The 20,769-nt window shown below is 54.1% G+C and overlaps 1 protein-coding gene across 5 annotated transcripts; it reads left to right on the plus strand.

Annotated features, from left to right (window-relative positions):
* Positions 1–5,434: 5,434 nt before the first annotated feature.
* On the plus strand, positions 5,435–20,762 carry EPHB6 (EPH receptor B6). 5 transcript variants are annotated; one of them, XM_023250649.2, is made up of 19 exons: positions 6,359–6,645; positions 12,470–12,605; positions 13,378–13,449; positions 13,746–13,945; positions 14,220–14,284; positions 14,472–15,225; positions 15,958–16,113; positions 16,485–16,841; positions 16,954–17,078; positions 17,206–17,368; positions 17,638–17,752; positions 18,000–18,052; positions 18,282–18,401; positions 18,517–18,764; positions 19,030–19,203; positions 19,433–19,582; positions 19,842–20,035; positions 20,156–20,311; positions 20,420–20,762. In XM_023250649.2, exons 4-19 carry the CDS (start codon positions 13,846–13,848, stop codon positions 20,526–20,528), a joined length of 3,039 nt encoding a protein of 1,012 aa, XP_023106417.2. In that variant the 5' UTR covers positions 6,359–6,645; positions 12,470–12,605; positions 13,378–13,449; positions 13,746–13,845; the 3' UTR covers positions 20,529–20,762. The 5 variants fall into 5 exon arrangements, with proteins under 5 accessions (XP_044908832.1, XP_023106419.2, XP_023106418.2 ...); XM_045052897.1 differs by lacking the exons at positions 6,359–6,645; positions 12,470–12,605 and adding an exon at positions 5,435–5,482; XM_023250651.2 differs by lacking the exon at positions 12,470–12,605 and having other exon boundaries at positions 6,355–6,645; positions 16,966–17,078.
* The last annotated feature ends 7 nt before the right edge of the window (positions 20,763–20,769 follow it).

Here is a 20,769-nt window from a genome sequence, read left to right on the forward strand (position 1 = left end):
GTGGACCCACTATAATCATAAGTGGAAGAGGGAGACGGAAGAGAGTCAGCAAAAGAATTCAGCCGATATTACTGGCTTTGAGGATAAAGACCATGAGTTAAGGAATGCGGTGGCCCCAGAAGTTGCTCTACAAAAGGCAAGGAAAGATTCTCCCTAGAGCCTAGACAAGGAACACAGCCCTCCTATACTTTGAGGGCTTGTTTTGTTTTGTTTGTTTGTTTGTTTTCCTTAACCCAGTTCAGACCCATTTTGGACTTCTGACCCAAATTTAGAACTGTAAGATAATACATTTGTGTGGTTTTCAGCCACTACGTTTTTTTTTATGGCATTGATAGGAGACCAATACAACATCCAACAGAAGATTTCAAGATGCGACAAAGGAGAAAGCCACCATCAGCCAAATCTGTGTCTCTTCATAGAAAGCCAAAAGCGTTCTCACAAGTGCTGCCAGCAGAAGTCTGTTTTCTTCTCAAGAACCAGAGTCAGGCCTGGCATCCACCCCTAATTGAAAGAAAGACCAGGAGGGCAGTCATTTAGGCCCTCACCTCAACATTGAGGGGAGCTAAGGAGAAGGGCTGAGAACGGCTTTTGAGAAACTCATCAAGTGTTTTACACTTTTCTTCTGAAAGCTCTAAAGACGTGATTCTACTACCTTCCCATTAATCAATGCCCCAGAGAAAAAATATGAAAGGATCTTGATTTTAACTATTGTTAAATACAAATTGTGTGTGTGTGTGTGTGTGTGTGTGTGTGTGTGTGTGTGTGTGTGTAAACTTACAAGGCATTAACTGGAAAACTTTCTCCAGAATGTATATCGGCATTGATTTGTGCTTATCAGCTGTGCTTAGAAAATAGCAAAATCTCCGAATTTTCAGTCTCATGATTTTTTTAATTCAACTATGTTTAATTTTTTAATGTTTATTTATTTTTGAGAGAGAGAGAGAGAGAGACAAAGACAGAGACAGAGTGTGAGCAGGAGAGCGGCAGAGAGAAAGGGAGACACAGAATCTGAAGCAGGCTCCAGAGTCTGAGCTGTCAGCACAGAGCCCGACACGGGGCTCGAACCCACAAACCATGAGAACGTGACCTGAGTCGAAGTCAGATGCTTAATGGACTGAGCCACCCAGGCGCCCCTTAATTCAACTATTTGATAAATATTTGTTAAGTACTTAATATGTGCCAGATGTTAAAATAAATTGTGTTAATTTTGTACTTTCTTTCTGTCTTGTGTATTTGATCTTTCCCATTCCAGAATTATTGTTACTTTTAAAGTTTATTTATTTATTTTTGAGGGGGGAGGAAAGAGAGAGAATGAGCAAGGCGGGGGAAGAGAGAGGGAGAGAGAATCCCAAGCAGGCTCCATGCTGTCAGCATGGAGCCCAACGTGCGGCTCGATCCCACAAACTGCGAGATCATGACCTGACCCAAAATCAAGAGTCAGACACTTAATTGACTGAGTCACCCAGGCGCCCCCAGAACTATCACTTTAAGGTTAGGGTTTCCTACTGTATTTTCCAAACCTTTTACCTTCTCTGTTATTTAAAAAATAATCAATTTAGGTCTCATATCTTGAGCCTTCCAGCTTCATAGGTTATATTTCACCGGTTTGTTTTCCCCAGAGTTTTGTCATTTCTTTCTTTCTGCATGACTAAGATTTTATTTTGGCTATTGTGCTTTCCTTTTTTTTTTTTTTTTTTTTCCTCACTCCCTTTTTATTCCAACCTTTTAAAATAGTTTTCGGATCTGTTCTCAACTCGGTATGAATATAAGGGGAAGACTTGTTCTTTAAAACCTGACACTGTTCTTCCTTTTCAACTTTGCCTCATATGTTTGAAAGGGCTCAAGTCTTGTGGATGGTGCTGTTGACTCATTCTTGGTAGTGACTTGTTCCCTTTGTTGGTGCTTTAAGGTCTGATGTGAGAGATTCCAGAATCCCGGATAAATGCAGAGATAGAGAGCTGTCAGCTAAGCCCAGGAAACACCCAGCAGCCCGGGAAACAGAAGATGCTGTTTCTAGATGTCCGTCTAGAGCTGGAGGCAGATCTTGCAGGAACAGAGGCCACTTTTCCTGTGTGGGGTCGTGAGGGTGTTTTCAGAGAACGCTATCTGGGACTGGAGCGAGAGGACAAGACTGCATTTGACTGGAAGAGCAGAGTGGGCATCATTTGCTCCATCTGGGGCATCATGTCGTGCCTCACATCCTGTCTAGATCCGAAGAACGAAGACCAAGCTGACAAAGGGAAGACGCAGTGTGGCGAGAGGAGCCCGCATCAACCCTGTCCTTCCAGTGGGGGCTGCCCGAATTCTTATTAAAATGCGTAATGCTTGCAACTCTGATTGTTTCTATGAGTAACTGCGGAGGATTTGTTATTTTTCTTTTGAGATGAGGTCATAATTATTTTAGTGATAGGAAGCTCTTAGCATTTCCATTCACTACAGTAACTTTCCTAGGAATCACCTTGGAGCACTTAAAATACGTATTGAGGATGATGGACTGGAGGGAAAATACCAGCAAGGATGTCCTACAAAAAGCTTCTGTCTTTACAGATTGCAGGAAATCGTATGTAACTGTGATCATCTTTGCTCATTCGTAGCAGAGGCTGCTGGTCGCCTAAACTTCTCTCTCTTCTCCTCTCTCACAAACAGAACTTGAGTTTTATTCGGTGAAGCACACACTTCCCTGTCCCTTTCAGGTAGGGGTGGTCATGCAACACAACCCTGGCCAATAACAGACAAGGACAGGTCAGCGGGTGGGCCTTCCAGAAAGGTTCTTTAAAGGTGCTAACGCAGCCAAAGCTCTGCTCTTGGTTCTGGGTCCATCCTCTTCTTGACCAGAGCTCACAGGCATTGTAGCTGGAGCAGTGCTGACATGCTGAGAACCCGGAGAACGAGGCATCGCCTGAAAGACGGAAGGCAGGAGCCTAAGTCTTGCTGACCAGGAGCTGCCCCCGTATTCCTGAATCACTCCATTTGTTTAAACCACCGCCCTGAGACTTTGCACTTGTTCTGTGCAACACTGCTGCCGTGTCATGCAGCTGAAGTCAGTCTCTAAGTGAGAAAACATTCTGTTGTGAGACAAGAGCCCTCCTTTTTCTCTCTGCGCACTGATACTTCTGAATGTCTTTTGATTATTGCTTGGTTAAAGTAATGTCATAGTGTAAGGCTCTCATGGGGAAACTTTGAAGATCACTCACTTTCAGTGAGCATCCAGGATATCAATCACCATTGGTCTAAAAGTCAGTTGCAAACTGGGTTTGTCCTTCAAATAAACCTGTACTGTAGGAAAACTCTAGAACACTCTAGAAATTTCTGAATGGGGAGAAAAAGTATGAGTTGTATAAATGGGCACTTGGCATTTTTATGGGGCACAATATTTAGAGACCAGACACCAGCTTTTGGCAAATAAGACTGTATTTAGAAGCCACAGGACCTTGGGGCGCCTGCCTAGGTGGCTCAGTCGGTTAAGCATCTCACTTCGGCTCAGGTCATGATCTAATAGTTCGTGGGTTCGAGCCCACATCGGGCTCTGTGCTGACAGCTCAGAGCCTGGAGTCTGCTTCAGATTCTGTGTCTTCCTCTCTCTCTGTCCCTCCCCTGCTCGCACTCTGTCTCTCTCTCTCTCAAAAATAAATGAACATTAAAAAAAAAATTTTAAAAAAGCCACAGGACCTTGAGACACGTCAGGGAAGTGACTGGGCCCCTGTAAGTTTGTGTATCTGGAACTGTAACTAAATAACTAATGTCTTGGTATGAGAGATCTGGGGGCTCTGCAAATTCCTTTATTGATTTTTACTAGAATGCTTATCCCAGAAGTTACTTATAAAGCTCTCTGTAATAACATAGGCTGCATCCATCATCCTAAAGGGAAATAACGAAGAAGGAAGAAATTGAGCATCCTTGGGTACTGAAAGCCTGAGAAGGAGGCAAAAACAGAGAAAGAAAAGAGGCAGAATGAAAGATCCATCCCAAGCCACCTGGAGTTTTGTAATCTGGCTCCAGATTTACATGATAGAGGGCCGTGTCCCAAGATAATGAATTCTGTGAGCTACAAACGTTATTAGGTCCTGCCCCCAGTGCAGAACAAGTTTAAATACTATTATGTTTGATTCACTTATTCTAAAACACTTCGGAGCACCCAATGTGTGCCAGGCACTGAAAAAATTATGGCAAAGATTTATGTTCAACTTTAAAAAGAGATTCATTACGTTGCTTTTTAATAGCTGCAGGTGGCAGCATAACTTAACAATGCATTCTGTGCTCTCCACCTACCTTTACAACATGGTTTAACACACAGGAGATGATGATACGGGGCCAATCGGAATCACCTCTTTGCTTGCAGAGTACAAGGGTGCTTTCTCTGAAGACTGGACCCCTCGCAAATGTTATCAACAAGAGAAAAAATGCTCATTACATAAGCCTCGCACAACAAAAACTTAATTTCAGATCATAGGCACCTAATGGGCAGTGTTAACAATGGGATACATCAGGCAATAGAAAAGAACAGATATTTTTACTATGCTGTCAGCATATACCATGCATTGCAAATTACTACTGGAATTTCTGGGTTTTATAAAGTAACTTCTGTTTTTGTTTTGTTGCTGCTTTTAACATAATTTAATCGTGCGCTTTAAAGAAAAAAACAAAAGTTTCCACTGCACCCAGAGCTTTCTGGCAGTCATGTTGTTACTGTAACTAGGATAATGAGTTATATAATATCACATACAATGTAAATTCAGGTTTCTTCACAAAAGTGTTTCCAGGCCTCGGAGATGCCTGGTTTGGAAAGGAAATGAAAGCAGCTCTCTACCAACTGAATTTCAGAGCAAGGGGAAGAAACAAGATCTGGTGAGGCTCGCCGGTGCAAGCGGACTTCTCGAAGCTGCCCAAATGCAGAATCATTCAACATCATTAGGCTTATTAATTGACTGCAGATATCGAGAGGGAACAACCCCCTTGCCAAGTGGGGACTAGTTCAGTCGCCTTACAGTTTCCATCACTCATTCAGCCAATTCATTAAAGCCGGTTTGTTTCTCCCAGGTGCCTTCTAATGAGTTGCATTGTTTCCTTTATTGTGCTTGTTGGCTCACAGATCTCTTTCACAATTTTCCTCGGTTTCTGAATGCTCCTTAAGTACCACTTTTGTGATCAGCCCGTTTGCAGCTAGCTAGCGCTTTCCCTCGTCTTGGATAAACGAAGTAAGTAAGTGGGAGAACTGAGATGCCACCCGGTGATACGGGGAGGAGGGGGGAAAGGCCAGAGGGACTTCCACCAGTCGCCTGTGTTCCTTGAAAGAACCAGCAGGTGGTAGCAGCACTTCGTGGGAAAGCCCCGGCTCAGCGCTGTAGGACCGGAACAATAGACCCCCCAAATCCTGTCCCCGGTCGGAGGAGAGGCTCGGGGTGGGCGGAAACATTTTTCCTCGCGGCGCCCCCTCGGTTCCTCCAACCTTCCAGGCACCTCCCAACGCCTCAGATCCCTGTGGGTAGGTTCTCCCTGGGGAGCGGGCAGAGGTGGAGCCACCCAGGGGTGCACGACTTGCCCGGGCAATGCAAAGCCAGGCACCTACATCTGGACTTCCCCTTTCAGACCCAGGCTTCCCAGCCCTTTGGGGAGGGTGGAGTCAGCAGCCCCAACGTTGACCAAGATCCAGGGTCACGAAGAGGCGGAAGAGTTTAAGGCGAGATCACAGACACTTTCATAACCCAGATGCGCCCCCCCCCCCCGCCACCGCTCCACTGCTGCCTACCCATCCCCACCCCACCCCCGTACCCTCCGAGATTTCTCAGTTTGTCTTTCCCTCCACCCCCTTCTTTTCCTTCTTTCTCTTCTTCGCAGCTCACGCCCACCTTAGTTTAAACCTGAGTAGGAACTAAAACAGCGGGTTTAGTTCCTAGAGTTGAAGCCGAAAAGCAGGGGTGGGGAGAGCGCGCGGGCGTTCGGGCCGGCTGCCGCGCTGCCCTGCCCTGCCCCGCCGTGCCCCGCGGTGCCCCGGGCGTCGGCCGGCCGCCCGTGCGCTTCGCTCCCGGGGACCCGAGCCCGCGCCCGGCCCGGGGGTCTAAACACCTCGGCCCGCCGCCCGCGCCCTCCGGGCCCCTCGCGCGCGCCTCCCCCGGCGCCCCGGTCCCCCCGCCGCGCGCGGCCGGGAGGAGGAGGCGCCCCCGCCCGGCGCTCAGGCGGGCCCAGGGCGAGCCCCGCGCCTCCACCCCGCTCTCCCCCGCGCATCGCCGCCCAGGCCGGGAGGGCGGGCTCGGCTCCCCGGAAGAGGGGAGAAGGAGGGCGGCCGCAGGGGCCGGAGAGGGGCGGGCCGGGCTGGGAGGGACGCGGAGGGGGCGGGCCGGGCTGCGCTCGCCCCTGCCGCCGCTCCAGAGCCGAGCAGCGGGCGGCGGGACCCGCGACCGAGCGCGGCGACGGCCAGCGCGACGCGGGCCCCGCGCGATCCCCGGGCGCCCCGCCTCCAGAGCAGCCCCCGCCGCCGGCCACCGCCCCCCGGCCGCCCCGGAACCCCGGAGACGCGCGGCGGCGAGCGGACCCGGGCCGCGGGCAGCGGGGTCCCCGCACCCGAGCGGAGACGCGGGCGCCGCGGCTCCACCGCGGGGCCTCGGAGGGTGGGGGGCGCAGACCTGCGGAGCCTGCGGCCGGCGGAAGGTGAGCCCCGGGGTGCCAGGCGGCGTTGAGGGGGTGGGGTGGGGGGGGCGGTGTGCCTGGGGACAGAGGCGTCCAGGTTTGCAAAAGTAGAGGGGCCCTCCAGACCGGGCCTCTGCAGATCCTGGGGGGCCCCCTGGGGGAGTGCTGAGTGTCCTTCCCCAAGGCGAAGGTGGGTTCGTGAGGGGTGCGAAACTGTCCACGCTGGCTGCCCGACCTCTGACCAGCCATCACTGACACCACTGTCACCCTCGCTGCTGCGATCCCCCACTGTGTCTCCCGAGGCGCTGCTCTGGCTCTGGCTTGGGGGTCCTGACGTACGGGTCCTCGCCAAGCCGGGCCCCCAGCGTTCCGAAGAGGATCGCCCACCCTTCTGACTCCCGTGGCATCTCTCCAATCCCCACGGAGCTGGGAGGGGCGAGGACGTTGATCCCACGCCTGCCCCCGGCTCCCCCACCCCCATTCCCACCCCTAAGCCGTGGAGCGGAGAGAAGGCTCCGTTCGTGCTCCCCGGCCCGTAACCCCCAAGTTGCAACCAAAGTCTGCGGCTTGCTTCTGCCCCAGCTCCACCCCCTCGCTTTGCATCTGGGTGCTTGGCCCTACCTGCCCCCCACCCCCACCCTCCAATCTTGGCTGTCTGGCACCCTCGCCCCTCCCATCCCTGGGGGAGCTGGCCTGGGCCCAGCATAGCTGATGTTGTAATGTCCCTGGCGGTGCCGGTGGAGAGAAGCGGCTGGGCCTGTTCCCAATAAGTTAAGCCGGGGCCAGGCCCTCCACCCGCCAGGAGAACTTGACTCAGGTTCCAGAAGGGGAGATGCTGGCTGGGTGGGAAGGTGCTGTGGAACTGTTGGCAGGGCGGGGAGATGTCCAGGTAATGGGCATTGCCTGATTGGGACTTGTGGTTTCCTGAGGGTGCTGTTTTGAGGGGCTGCTTGGTTCTTTCAGAGCAGTGGCCCTTTTTCCTTGCAGGAAGGCGAGGGTGGGGGCTTCTGTGTACCTACCCAGTGGCCTAGAGAGGGGACTCCTTGGGAGTCTGTTGGTTCATTCAGGGTTCAAGAAGATGGCTGGCAGTGACGATTATGTCACCAGAGTGCCTAGGAGCAACAGGCACCAGTGGTCTGAGCATGTGAAGGGCTGGAACATTCCTCTTCTCTGCCGGCCGCTTTTCCAGCTCCTCACCTTCTCCTGAGCTAGGCCCCAGGTCCCATGTCCCCGCCGCACTCCCTCCCACTAGGTGGAGGCAGGTTGGCGGGGTTGGGGAGTTGAGGCAGCCTTGGTTTCCCTTTCTCTTCTTTCCTGTTCAGCTCGCACTCTCCCAGCCCAGATGTTTCGGCAGCAGCGACTCCTGGGGTAGAGGGCAGTTGACAGGCCCACTGGGGGTAGAGTGGGGACAGACCCAGGGTGAGGAGAAGGGCTCGTGGGCATCAGTATGAGGGCACTCTGGATCTGCTCTGATGTGCATGCTCACACACGCACGCACACACACGCACACGCACTCCTCCCAGCACGCGTGCTGCCCTGCACCCATCTCGCCTCACACACGTTGCCTCACACGCTCTCGCACTTGCTCCCACGGGCACTGGTCCTGGCTCTTGGGGACTTCTACACTCTTCCATGTACTCCTCTCCCGCGGACACGTACTGACGGCACCAACATCCTCCCTTCCGCCCTTTTCCAAAGCCATGCGTGTGTCCGTGGTCCGTGCACAGCCAGAGTGGCTCAGTCTAAGTGGCTGTCTGCCACTCCCAGACACTGCCTGCATCTTAAAAGCCTCCCCCAGCTCCACAGCCTGGGAGTGGGAGGCACATTCGTCTGCATCTGCGTGCTCTGGGGGACATTCTTGGAGGCTGGAGGCCTCAAGGGACACAGGACTCTCCTCTGCTAGGTAATCCACAAATTGGCTTCTCCCACCAGGGCAGCAGGGGCCAGAAGCGCCAGAGGACAGCCACGTCCTCACTGTGTGCTCTGGATGCCGCTGTAAGGGCTGAAGGGATCCTTTTCAAGGCCGGCAGCCAGAGCTCCAAGAGACAGCGACTGAGACCATGTCCAAGGTGGAGATTAAAGGGTAGAGGCAGCAGCATTAAGCTGAGCAAGGATTATCCTGGAATTTCCTGGGCGTTTAACAGCTGCAGAACAGGACGAGGACAGGGACTGTGCTTCTGACCCCTCCCACGCTGACCCTGTGGCTAACAGGTGTGAGGACCTGTCACACCACACATTAACCATTGGCCCCTTTGCCCTTGGGACCTCCCTTGCCCTGCTGGGCCCCGCAGCCTGCTTTGCCTCTCCGAATGTTCCCGTCTGGGCTCACTTAGTGACGATGCCCTTGTCTTGTGCTCTGAGTGTCCAGCCGCCTTGGCCCCCCCTTGAAAGCTGCAGTCCTTTGCCTAGGACCGAGTAAGAGAAGCATGGTACTGTCAGTGGGGCAATTTGAACTTCTTCGGAGAGAAGCTTAAAGAAAATCCAGGGATAAAGTTATTTTGCTCATTTATTCCCAACGCCTACTGCCTCTTTCTCTCTGCTTTCTTCTCATAGATGAAAATCTCTAGATTATTTTGAAACCCAGAGAGAAAAAGGGGGTGGGGGGAGGATAACATGTAAACATACGCTAGGTTAGCCTGGGTTTTGAAAATCTTTTCCTTTTTTTTTTTTTTTTTTTGTTTCGATGGTCATGATGAGATTTTGTTTTAATTGTAAAAATGAGATATGCTCGTTGTAACAAGGAAACCCATTGGAATATACCTAAGACATAGTTAATAACCCCCCACCTACTATCCTTCATTTCTCCCTCCTACAGGAAGGAACCAGTCTTAACGGCTCAGTGTATTTTCTGCCATACCTTCCTTCAAGCTTATTCATAAGGTTTATATCACTTAATGTTTTTAAGACTCATTTTGTGGATCGAGGTGCATAAACTATATTAAGCCATCTCCGTTTGTTCATAAAATTACCGTATTTAACATTTCAATTCGAGGACAGTTAATTTTTTAAATTCTTACAGATGTACTCATGTAATGTATTTTTAAGTCTCTCATTTTTAAAGATAACAGAACTCAGAAGCTGTGATTTATAAGCTAAGAGTCTACACATGTTTCATCTTTGCCAGTTTCTGGAAACAAAACACAATTCTGATGCCTACGAACTGTCGTATTTTTATAAACCAAAGAAATGTAGCAGGCTTGTGGATGCAGTGTGTCTACTATAGCGAAAAGATGTAAAGTGATATATGTAGAAAAGAAGCTGAGAAAAAAAATGTGAAGTCATAGAATGCAATTTTTGTCATATGAAATTTTGTCTAATCAGTCTTCTTTTCTGAGCTTCCATTTTCCATCCACATTTCTGCTGCTTCTGGTGTTCTGTTTTTCAAACCATACACACATCTGAAATGTGAATGTTTCCCTGATTGGGAGAAGTTTTCTGCTCTTTCATGGCTTCAAGGGTTTCTCAGCATGGACCGGTTCCCTTCAGGAGCTCAAGAAGTTAGAGGGATCCAAAGCAGGCCCACCCTCACACCACCCCCTCCCCCCCGTCCCCTCCCCCCCACCTGTGTTGCAACAGGGATGCCCTTGACTGCTTCTAGGACACACTCCTAGACTAAATGCGGAAAGATGTCCTAGTCCTCAGCCACTGAAGGCACCTTTGAAAATCAAGTTCTAAGTCCTGCTTGTTTAGTATTCCAGGCAGGTGGATGGAGCGCGTGTTCTTGTCACTTACATTTCTGCCTTTGAAACTTCTTTCAAAAGAATCTGCGGTGGTAGGAATTAGCTGACAGCAGTTTCTTCCATATCTTAAAGTTTCCTCTTTCCTAATTTTTATTCTTGCCATAGAGATACACCCAAGTTCTTTTTATATATTAAAAAGGAAAAGACTTGAATATATCTTTTTTTTTTTTTTTTGATAAGCAAGAATTGACCTAACCTCCTAGTCTCACTCAACCAGTTTTTGTTTTCTGAAAGAACTCATTTATAACCTTCAGTCTTCTGGATCCACATCGAAAAGAGGTCCCTTCGGACAGCAAGGGACACTTCTGGGTACTTGAAGATCCTCAACCATTTTTTAATGAATATCTTTGTTCTTGGCAAAAATCTGTACAAAATTTGGAAAGTGGCAATCCACACGCAATGTCTCCATTTAATTCTTTTCTTCCTGATGCCTCTTGAGGACAGAAGCTGAGTGGCTTTAACGTGTTCTCTAATTGCTTTTGCTTTTGCTCTTTTCTGGATCCTCTGGAGACAGGCCAGCTTCATGTTGTCATTAAGATGCACGCTGAGGCTGTGCATACACGCCCTATTGTAGCCACAAGCGACTGTGTTGCTTGTATTGTGGGTCATCAAAGCAAATACTTTGCCGTCCCTCATCTTCTAGAATGTTCCATATTGCGCAGCTGATATGATCTGCAGTATATCTCTTCCCTCTTGTTGTCTCCCCCACCCCCCCCACCAAAAATTCATTGAGATGCATCCAAAGTGTTTATTATTCCTTCTCCATGATTATTTGTCTAGTTATAAGTTGAAGAAGACACAGTGCTTACAGTTTTTTCTTTGTCACATATTCCAGAATCCATCCATCTTCTGCCTGAAAGAGGCTATTTTGGAGAATATCTGCTGGGCAAATGATATAATAGCTTTCCTTGTTTAAAGACATTTTGCTGGCATTTTCAGTTCTTGATAACAGCATTCCTAAAGACCCTATAGCGCTGGACAGAGTCTGGTCTGCCTTGGTGTGACAAGCATGTCTCCAAATTAAGCCACAGAGAGTTTGGGGGATGTAGCCACAACATGAGTTCCTTCAGGATATTTACCGAGCAGCCATTGGTGGTGGGGCCCTGCTTTTTTGCTTCACGGTCTCCCTGTTCTTTGAAACATTTAGTCTGTGAATGATTCTAGCAGCATTGAGGACAGTGTTTGCAAAGAACCTCTGTTTCTCAGGAATCATTTGCCGTATGGCAATGCTTCCTTTTTTTTCTAGGTTTATTGAGAGACCATTGACATATACCGTCGTGTAAGTTTAAGGTGTACAACCGGGTGATTTGGAAATGCTTCTTACTTGCTATATGCTCTAAGTTAAACTCTATCTCACAAGTAGGGTTCTAGTGGCATGAAAGGGAAATTTCAGTGGCTGATGGGCAGATACCCATTATGCACCAGCCCACACAGCTGCAAAAGCTGTGCCCTTTCATGACAACCACGTGGGGGTGACACTGAAGGCTTCATCTTGCAAGACAGCCAGCGTTGCCAGAGAAATTAGATTAGCAGGAATCAAATTATGACTTTCTTATTTACCGAAGTTAAATAGTGCAGTAGTTTGATTTTGACCTCATTATGAAATGTGCAGTTTTCAATGACGGTGTGGATCACCTGGCCATGACTGTCCTGGAGGAAATAGGTTCCAGTTTCCAATGGCTTTCTTTTTTCTCTCTCAGTTTGACGGCTTTGAACAACCTGCCTCTTATTTTCTTCATCACAGAAATAAATGGAATGTACCGCTCTGGTCCATGCAACTTGCGGACTTTTGAGACTCAGTCACAAGGAGAGAAATGGGTCCCCACTAATATCTAGACCAATGAGCAAAGGCAGGTCTGAGCCCACTGGTCTTCATCGTGACCCTGGAGGCAGCCATGCCCCCTCATCATGTGCTTGTGAGCCATGGGGGTGTGCTTGTACAGGGATGGCCTTTTTAGGTTCCCAATTGGGAACACACTTTATACCATTCTGCATGGACTACTTACCCTTAGAAATTATTTTTGTAATCAGTGCATAAACTGTTGTCCTTATTCTTTTTTAAGGTTGTGCCGTAATTTATTAACCATCTTTCTCTTGATGAACAGTTACTTTACAGGTTTTTCCCTTCCAAACAATTCTGCAATAAATATCCGTGTTTGAACTTCTGTGCAACCAGATCCAAGGATACAGTACCGGGGCGCCTGGGTGGCTCAGTCACCTGAGCATCCCACTTCGGCTCAGGTCACTATCTCACGGTTCGCAAGTTTGAGCCCCACGTCGGGCTCTGTGCTGACAGCTCAGAGCCCGGAGCCTGCTTCGGATTCTGTGTCTCCCTCTCTCTCTGTTCCTTCCCTGCTTGTACTCTGTCTCTCTCTCTCTCTCTCAAAACATAAATAAAGGTTGAAAAAAAAAAAAAAAGGATACAGTACCTGAAGGACAAACTCTCAGAAGTGAAGCTGCTAGCTAGACATTGCCAAGTGTCCTTCCAAGAGAAAACACCAGTTTGAACTTACAAGCGCCGTGAATCTAGAGAGCCTGTTTCTCACATTTCCTTCAACCCAGGGCATTTTTCATCTCCTAGGACAAGATGGCATGCCACTGTTGTTTCCCCATTCTGTCCTCTCATTGTGAGCGTGCTAGGAGCATTTTTTCCCATATGTGGCATACATTTATTTTTCTGCATGCCATAGAAGTGTACCCCTTGTGGACAGGAGACCTCTGTTCACAATGTAGGCATGCCAGTCCCCCAGAGCTCAACCCCTTCTCCACTCCTCAGACGGCATCTTTACGCCTCTGTTCTTCTCACGTCTGTTCCCCCACCCTCCCTCCCATCATACCCCACAGCTCTTTCCTGTGTTCCCTCTTGCTTCACTGCCTCTTTGCAATGTCTAGAGGGTCCAGGTCTTATGTGGGTCAGGAGGTGCTGGCGAGGGGGAATCGTGTGTCCTTAGGGAAGGAGCAGCTTTCTACTCTGCTTGTTTTAATGAGAAGAATCTTCTGACTTCCAACGCAGGGTGGCCGTAGGAGGAGGAGAGGAGAGGAAATGAAGAGAAAGAACTGAAATAGCTCCTTCCAGAAGAAAAGGGTAAGACTGGCCCAGAATTACCCTGTGCTCTAAGGGAGGGCCGTAAGAAATGCTCAGAGATGGGTCACCTGTGGGAAGTAGGGAGGGAGTGACCCATCACATGGCCCTCTAAGATGGCAGACTTGGCGCGAGTCAGGAGAAAGTCGGCTTCCTACAGGCCTTTACCCCTCGGTTGGTGCTGGGGTGGTTTGAGAGCTATCGGACAAGACACAGCGTCAGGTTTTGGGGTCTGGGCCATCTGTGTAGCAGTGGAGTTCCCTGCCACCTGCCTCTTCTGGTCCCATGTGTCTCCCTAGGAAACAAGTTCGGCAGCAGACCCCCAGTCTTACAAAGCGGCAGCCCCGCCTGGGAGCAGGGTGGTGGCCAGGGCAATGGTGGGAGCCCTGAAGATGCCCCATGGCTGCTGAGGGGGCCGCCCGGTCAGGGAGCGGAGTGGCGGGCATGGTGTGCAGTCTCTGGGTCCTGGGGCTGGCGTCCTCAGTTCTGGCTCTGGAAGGTAAGAGGGAGGGGAGACTGGAGAATTCCCTACCTGCCACCGTGGGTGGGAAATGGGAAAGATTCAGAAAAGGCAGAAAAGAGTGAAGACGTCAAGAAGGGGCAAAGGATGGGGAAGGTTTCCGAGAAAGGCTCCTGACAGACAGCTGTGCCCCTGCTGGTGGATTCAAAGGACCAGGGAGGGGAATTCTTGTTTTCCTCATGGGAATGTGGTGAGGGTTAGCAGCACCGGCCGGAGGCTTGGCCGTTGAGTGTCCCTTCTTATCTCTGGGCAGAGGTGCTTCTGGACACCACTGGAGAGACATCCGAGATTGGCTGGCTCACCTACCCACCAGGCGGGGTGAGTGGCATTCCTGACCCCAGCGCACCTCCCCCACCCTGCTCCTAGAGTGTGGAACTTGGGAGGGAGGCCCTGGGTAGAGACTAATGGGGTAAGACTCATTCTCCCGAGAGGAACAGGACTTCTGCGTGTTCTTACCCCGCTCTGCATGCAGCTAACAGTGTCTCCCCGGCCGCCCTCCCTACAGTGGGATGAAGTGAGCGTTCTGGATGACCAGCGACGCCTGACTCGGACCTTCGAGGCATGCCATGTGGCAGGGGCCCCTCCGGGCACCGGGCAGGACAACTGGCTGCAGACACACTTTGTGGAGCGACGAGGAGCGCAGAGGGCACACATCAGACTCCACTTCTCCGTGCGGGCGTGTGCCAGCCTGGGCGTGGCCGGGGGCACCTGCCGGGAGACCTTCACGCTTTACTACCGCCAGGCGGAGGAGCCCGATGGCCCCGACAGCATTTCCTCCTGGCACCTCAAACGCTGGACCAAGGTGGACACGATTGCAGCGGACGAGAGCTTCCCCGCCTCCTCCGCCTGGGCCGTGGGCCCGCGCGGCGCTGGGCAGCGGGCCGGGCTGCAGCTGAATGTCAAAGAGAGGAGCTTCGGCCCCCTCACCCAGCGCGGCTTCTACGTGGCCTTCCAGGACACGGGGGCATGCCTGGCCTTAGTGGCGGTCAAGCTCTTCTCCTACACCTGCCCCTCCGTTCTCCGCGCCTTCGCCTCCTTCCCTGAGACGCAGGCCAGTGGGGCCGGAGGCGCCTCCCTGGTGGCCGCCGTGGGCACCTGTGTGGCTCACGCAGAGCCAGAGGAGGATGGAGGTGGGGGACAGGCCGGGGGGAGCCCCCCCAGGCTGCACTGCAATGGGGAGGGCAAGTGGATGGTAGCTGTTGGAGGCTGCCGCTGCCAGCCGGGGCACCAGCCCGCCCGCGGAGACAAGGCCTGCCAAGGTGAGATTCTGCCGCTGTGCACTTGCCCAAGATCTCCCCACCCGTCTCCCGACCTTTGGGCGCCTCTGCTGAATACCCCAAACTTTACTTTGTCCTCCAAAAGCTCAGGAATAAGCTATTTTAGGAAAGGACTCTTGTTTTCTCCAGACTTATTTTCTAAAGCACACAAATGTGGTGTCATAGGCTCATCTCAAATTTCTAGAACCTTCTGGAGACTTCCACATTGCTGAGCCTCCTGGGGCTGCAGGCCTGGGAAGTGATGGAGATCACACCCCTGGGTGATCTTGGGGTGGGTCCTTTGTCCCTATATGCCATGTAATTCGGAAGTGATCCTCACAGGGCCAGGTGACCAGGATGCAGGTAGGAGAAGGCAGTGGATACCAGCCAAGGGGGATGCTTCTGTTGCAGGGTAGAGGCTGCGGAAGGCCTCTGCAGAGGGAGGTTACACCGTCGAGCCAGACACCTATATCAGGGGCTTGCCCTGCCCATAGTCCCCCACCGCACCTCACTTTTTCCACCCAAGGAAATGCAGTTCCCACCCCAGTCACCTGGTGGAAGTAATCTGCCTGAGTGAGGGAGAGAGGGAAGAGGGGGTGGGGGGTAGGTCTCAGGAGGAAAGGAGAGACCTCCCTGGGGAGTGGAAGGCTGGGAGGATGCCCGAGTGACGCACGTGGGGCTCCAGAGGCGGTGAGTGGAGTGAGCCTGAAGTCCTCACCCGGTTCTGCCCCTCAGCCTGCCCCGAGGGCTCCTACAAGGCCACGGCTGGGAACGCCCCCTGCTTGCCCTGCCCAGCCCGCAGCCACGCCCCCGACCCTGCGGCGCCTGTTTGCCCCTGCCTTGAGGGCTTCTACAGGGCCGGTTCCGACCCCCCAGAGGCCCCCTGCACTGGTGAGTCTCCCACCAGCCCAGGGGGTGGAAATGGGACTGGGGGCGGCAGAGAAGGGGAGCCCGAGGGCTACACATGGGGCTGGTGTGCATTTGCAGTGACTTTTCTCCTGTTCCCTCATTTTCTCCCTCCCTGCTACACACCGCCTTCTCACCTTGACTCCATCTGCACTGGCCCACCTCCTACCCCTCCTCCCACCCACCTCCGCTTTGTGGTCCCCACCCCATGCTCTTGGTCTCCTCCCCTCTGGGCCACCTGCTGTCCCCTGCTTCCTAACTTCCTCCATCATGCCCACCCCTCCTCCCCCACCTCTACCCCAACGACTCCTTTCCCTGGCCCTCCTCACTGCCCCCACCCTCGCCGGCCTCCCCAGGCCCGCCTTCAGCTCCCCGGGAGCTTTGGTTCGAGGTGCAAGGCTCAGTGCTCATGCTGCACTGGCGCCTGCCTCAGGAGCTGGGGGGACGCGGGGACCTGCTCTTCAATGTCGTGTGCAAGGAATGCGGAGGCCACCAGGAGCCTGGCACGGGCACCCCGGGCACCTGTCGCCGCTGCAGGGATGAGGTGCACTTCGACCCCCGCCAGAGGGGCCTGACTGAGAGCCGAGTGTTAGTTGGGGGGCTCCGGGCACATGTGCCCTACATCCTGGAGGTGCAGGCTGTGAACGGGGTGTCAGAGCTCAGCCCCGACCCTCCCCAGGCTGCCGCCATCAATGTCAGCACCAGCCACGCAGGTGAGCCTTTTACTCTGCCTGACACCTGGCCTGGCCTCCTTACAGCCCCCTCCCCCACTCCTGCTGCCGGGGGGGCCCCTGGAGACCCTCCTACTAACCCCCCACACCCCAGTTCCCTCTGCAGTCCCTGCATTGCACCAGGTGAGCCGGGCATCCAACAGCATCACGGTGTCCTGGCCACAGCCAGACCAGACTAACGGGAATATCCTGGACTATCAGCTCCGCTACTACGACCAGGTGGGGAGGAGAGGGGGTGCCCCACAGTGGGGCCAGGGGTGGGGGAGAGGTGCCAGGAAGCCTGGGGGTGGGAGCAGGGCTGAGGGGCCAGACTGGGCAGCAGGGAGTGAACGGCTGTCACCCCCAGGCAGAAGATGAATCCCACTCCTTCACCCTGACCAGCGAGACCAACACGGCCACCGTGACCCAGCTGAGCCCTGGCCACATCTATGGCTTCCAGGTGCGGGCGCGGACTGCCGCAGGCCACGGCCCCTACGGGGGCAAGGTCTATTTCCAGACACTGCCTCAAGGTGAGAGGAAGCCTGGATGGGGAGGGGGCAGCACCAGGGAATGGTGAGGAGAGGCCTGGGGGGCCCTCCAGGCCTTGACCCCTCACCCAGCACCCTCCAGACTAGAGATCGTGTGGGCCAGGAGGCTGAGGATAGTCTCATGGCTGAGGGGCTGGCCTTTGGGTCTGTGGGTGGGTCTGAGCAGGTGCACGGTGGGGGGCGGGGGGTATGTAGGTGTGCGTGCAGGGAAGGCCTTACCCACGAGTGATCCTGGGTGGCTGCTTCCTCAGGTGAGCTGTCCACCCAGCTGCCAGAGAGACTCTCCTTGGTAATTGGGTCCATCCTGGGGGCCTTGGCCTTCCTCCTGCTGGCGGCCATCACCGTGCTGGCTGTCGTGTTCCGGAGGTGAGCCCCTTCCGGCCGTGTCTGAGCACCGCTCACCCCGCAGCACAGCCCCACGTCCTGCAGCCCCGCAGCCCACCGCAGAAACCCCCACTGGCGCCCACCTCCTGCCACCCGGCCCCTTCCCTTGGGGTCCGTGCCCAGGTGGGAAGGAGGGATCACAGACCCCTGGCCTGAGGGTGGCCGGCGTGGGGGCTGAAAGGGGGACAGAACGGGAGGGAGTCATTCCAGGACTCTGGTTTGTCCTCAGGAAGCGGCGTGGGACGGGCTACACAGAGCAACTGCAGCAGTACAGCAGTCCAGGTGTGGGGTGGGGAGGGGCCGGGCCAGGACGGCGGGGGTGGGGGGGGGGGGCTCCCAGACCAAGAGCTGGGGGCTGAGCACAGCACGCAAGGCTAGCTTCCCCCCAGGCTGAGGGGAAGCCCTTGACCCTGCCTTTGTAAGTAAGAGGGCACGCACCCGCCCCCCCCCCCAGTATGCAGGCAGCCTGGCCTTGCACCGCGCCCTCATGACGCACCCCATTTGCCCACAGGACTTGGGGTGAAGTATTATATCGACCCCTCCACGTACGAGGACCCCTGCCAGGCCATCCGGGAGTTTACCAGGGAGGTGGATCCCACGTGTATCAAGATCGAGGAGGTCATTGGGGCAGGTGTGCAGGGGCAGAGAAAGGGGATGGGAGGGACGGGATCCCTTCAAACTGGGGCAGGACACCGTGAGCCTGCAGTCCTTCCTCCATACTCCCCGACCTGCCCCTATCCTCCCAGGCTCCTTTGGTGAAGTACGCAGGGGCCGCCTGCAGCCCCGGGGACGGCGGGAACAGGCTGTGGCCATCCAGGCCCTGTGGGCTGGAGGCACCGAGAGCCTCCAGATGACCTTTCTGGGCCAGGCTGCAGTCCTGGGCCAGTTCCAGCACCCCAACATCCTGCGGCTGGAGGGCGTGGTCACCAAGAGCCGGCCCCTCATGGTGCTGACGGAACTCATGGAGCTGGGTCCCCTGGACAGCTTCCTCAGGGTCAGTCCAGCCTGGGGGCCGGGAGGCGCGGCTGGGGAAGCCTGGGGTCCGGGGAGGTTTACAATGCTCAGCTGTCCCGGAGACAGGAGACAGAGCCCTATATCTTTGCTCCCCCACCCCCGCTGGTCTTCATCCTTCGTTCCCAGGCCATTTTCTGATTCCTTAATCCCCGCTCCCTCTCATGCTGATACCTGCTGGGCTGTGCAGCAGGTCAAGGCTTCCCACCCCGCTGCTGGAGGCTGAGCTCTGCCCCCCTGCCCCTCAGCAGCGGGAGGGCCAGTTCAGCAGCCTGCAGCTGGTGGCCATGCAGCGAGGAGTGGCCGCAGCCATGCAGTACCTGTCCAGCTTCGCCTTCGTGCACCGTGCCCTCTCTGCCCACAGCGTGCTGGTGAATAGCCACCTGGTGTGCAAAGTGGCTCGTCTTGGCCACAGTCCTCAGGTGAGAGCACTGCCTGGGGGGCTCAGCCTTTTCCAGAGGGCGCTGGAGACCCAGCTGGGACCCAGGGTTGAACCACCCGTGGCATATCACAGTGTCTGAAGGGATGGGGCTCACCAGGGCTCCATCCAGGAGAGAACGCCGGGCAGACATGTGAGCACATAGCAGTCGCTCAATAAATGCGGCCACTGAGATCATTATTGCTGCTGTTATCTCTAACCCCACCCCTCAGGGCCCAAGTTGTATGCTTCGGTGGGCAGCCCCAGAGGTCATCGCTCACGGAAAACATACAACGTCCAGTGACGTCTGGAGCTTTGGGATAGTGATGTGGGAAGTGATGAGTTATGGAGAGCGACCCTACTGGGATATGAGTGACCAGGAGGTGAGCTCTTGACCTAGACACTGCTGATCCCCCGCCCCCATCCTTCCAATCCACCAGCCTCACAGACTCATAGGTTCTTAGCCTCTAGTCTCTAATCTGCTCACACCGGAAGTTCTCTTGGCTTCCGTATCGTTAAGTCCCTTCCCCGCTCCAGCTTCATGCTCCGCCTGATCCCAGCCCACCCACTGACCTAACCAACAAGATACTCCTTTCCACTAGCAGTAGCTTCTCCTCACCACGGTCTTCCTCCAACCCCCAGGTGCTAAATGCAATAGAACAGGAGTTCCGGCTTCCCCCACCTCCAGGCTGTCCTCCGGGACTACATCTGCTCATGCTAGACACTTGGCAGAAGGACCGTACCCAGCGGCCCCATTTTGACCAGCTGGTGGCTGCGTTTGACAAGATGATCCGAAAGCCAGACACTCTACAGGCTGACGGTGGCCCTGGGGACAGGTCTGCAGATTGGGGCTGGAGCCTGGGACAACCAGGGAGGGTAGATACCAACTGAAAACAAACTGAGGCGAGGGGGCTAAGATGAAGGGGAGACTTTGACACCCACCTCCCCTCACTTAGACCTTCCCAGGCCCTTCTGAACCCTGTGGCCCTGGACTTTCCTTCTCTGGACTCACCCCAGGCCTGGCTTTTGGCCATTGGACTGGAGTGCTACCAAGAAAACTTCTCCAAGTTTGGCCTCTGCACCTTCAGTGATGTGGTCCAGCTCGGCCTGGAGTAAGCAGGGAGAGAGGTGGGGTGGGGATTCCTCTGGGCCCAGGCCAGGGGTCATGCCTGGGATCTTAGAGAAGCGGGCCCAGACTTGATCCACTCCTTCCCCACCAGAGACCTGCCTGCCCTGGGCATCACCCTGGCTGGCCACCAGAAGAAACTGCTGCACAACATCCAGCTCCTTCAGCAGCACCTGACGCAGCCGGGCTCAGTGGAGGTCTGAGGCCTGGGCTCCAGCTGTGCGTGGGCGATGCCCTGGACAGCCCCGGCCGTAGGTCCCAGGAGCGATATGCGAGACCAGAGCGATATGCGAGACCAGAGCCAGTCTCCGGCCGGCCTGGCCTCCTCGAGAGGCGCCTGCCTCACTACACCCAACCCCCCGGACGCTTCGCTCCCCAGTCCTCCTCTGCCCTCCTCCGCCCTCCCCCGCATTAAAGGGAAAGAAGAAACTTTGCAAGTTGGAA

This window comes from Felis catus, chromosome A2, assembly GCF_018350175.1.
Source record: "Felis catus isolate Fca126 chromosome A2, F.catus_Fca126_mat1.0, whole genome shotgun sequence".
NCBI lineage: Eukaryota > Metazoa > Chordata > Mammalia > Carnivora > Felidae > Felis > Felis catus.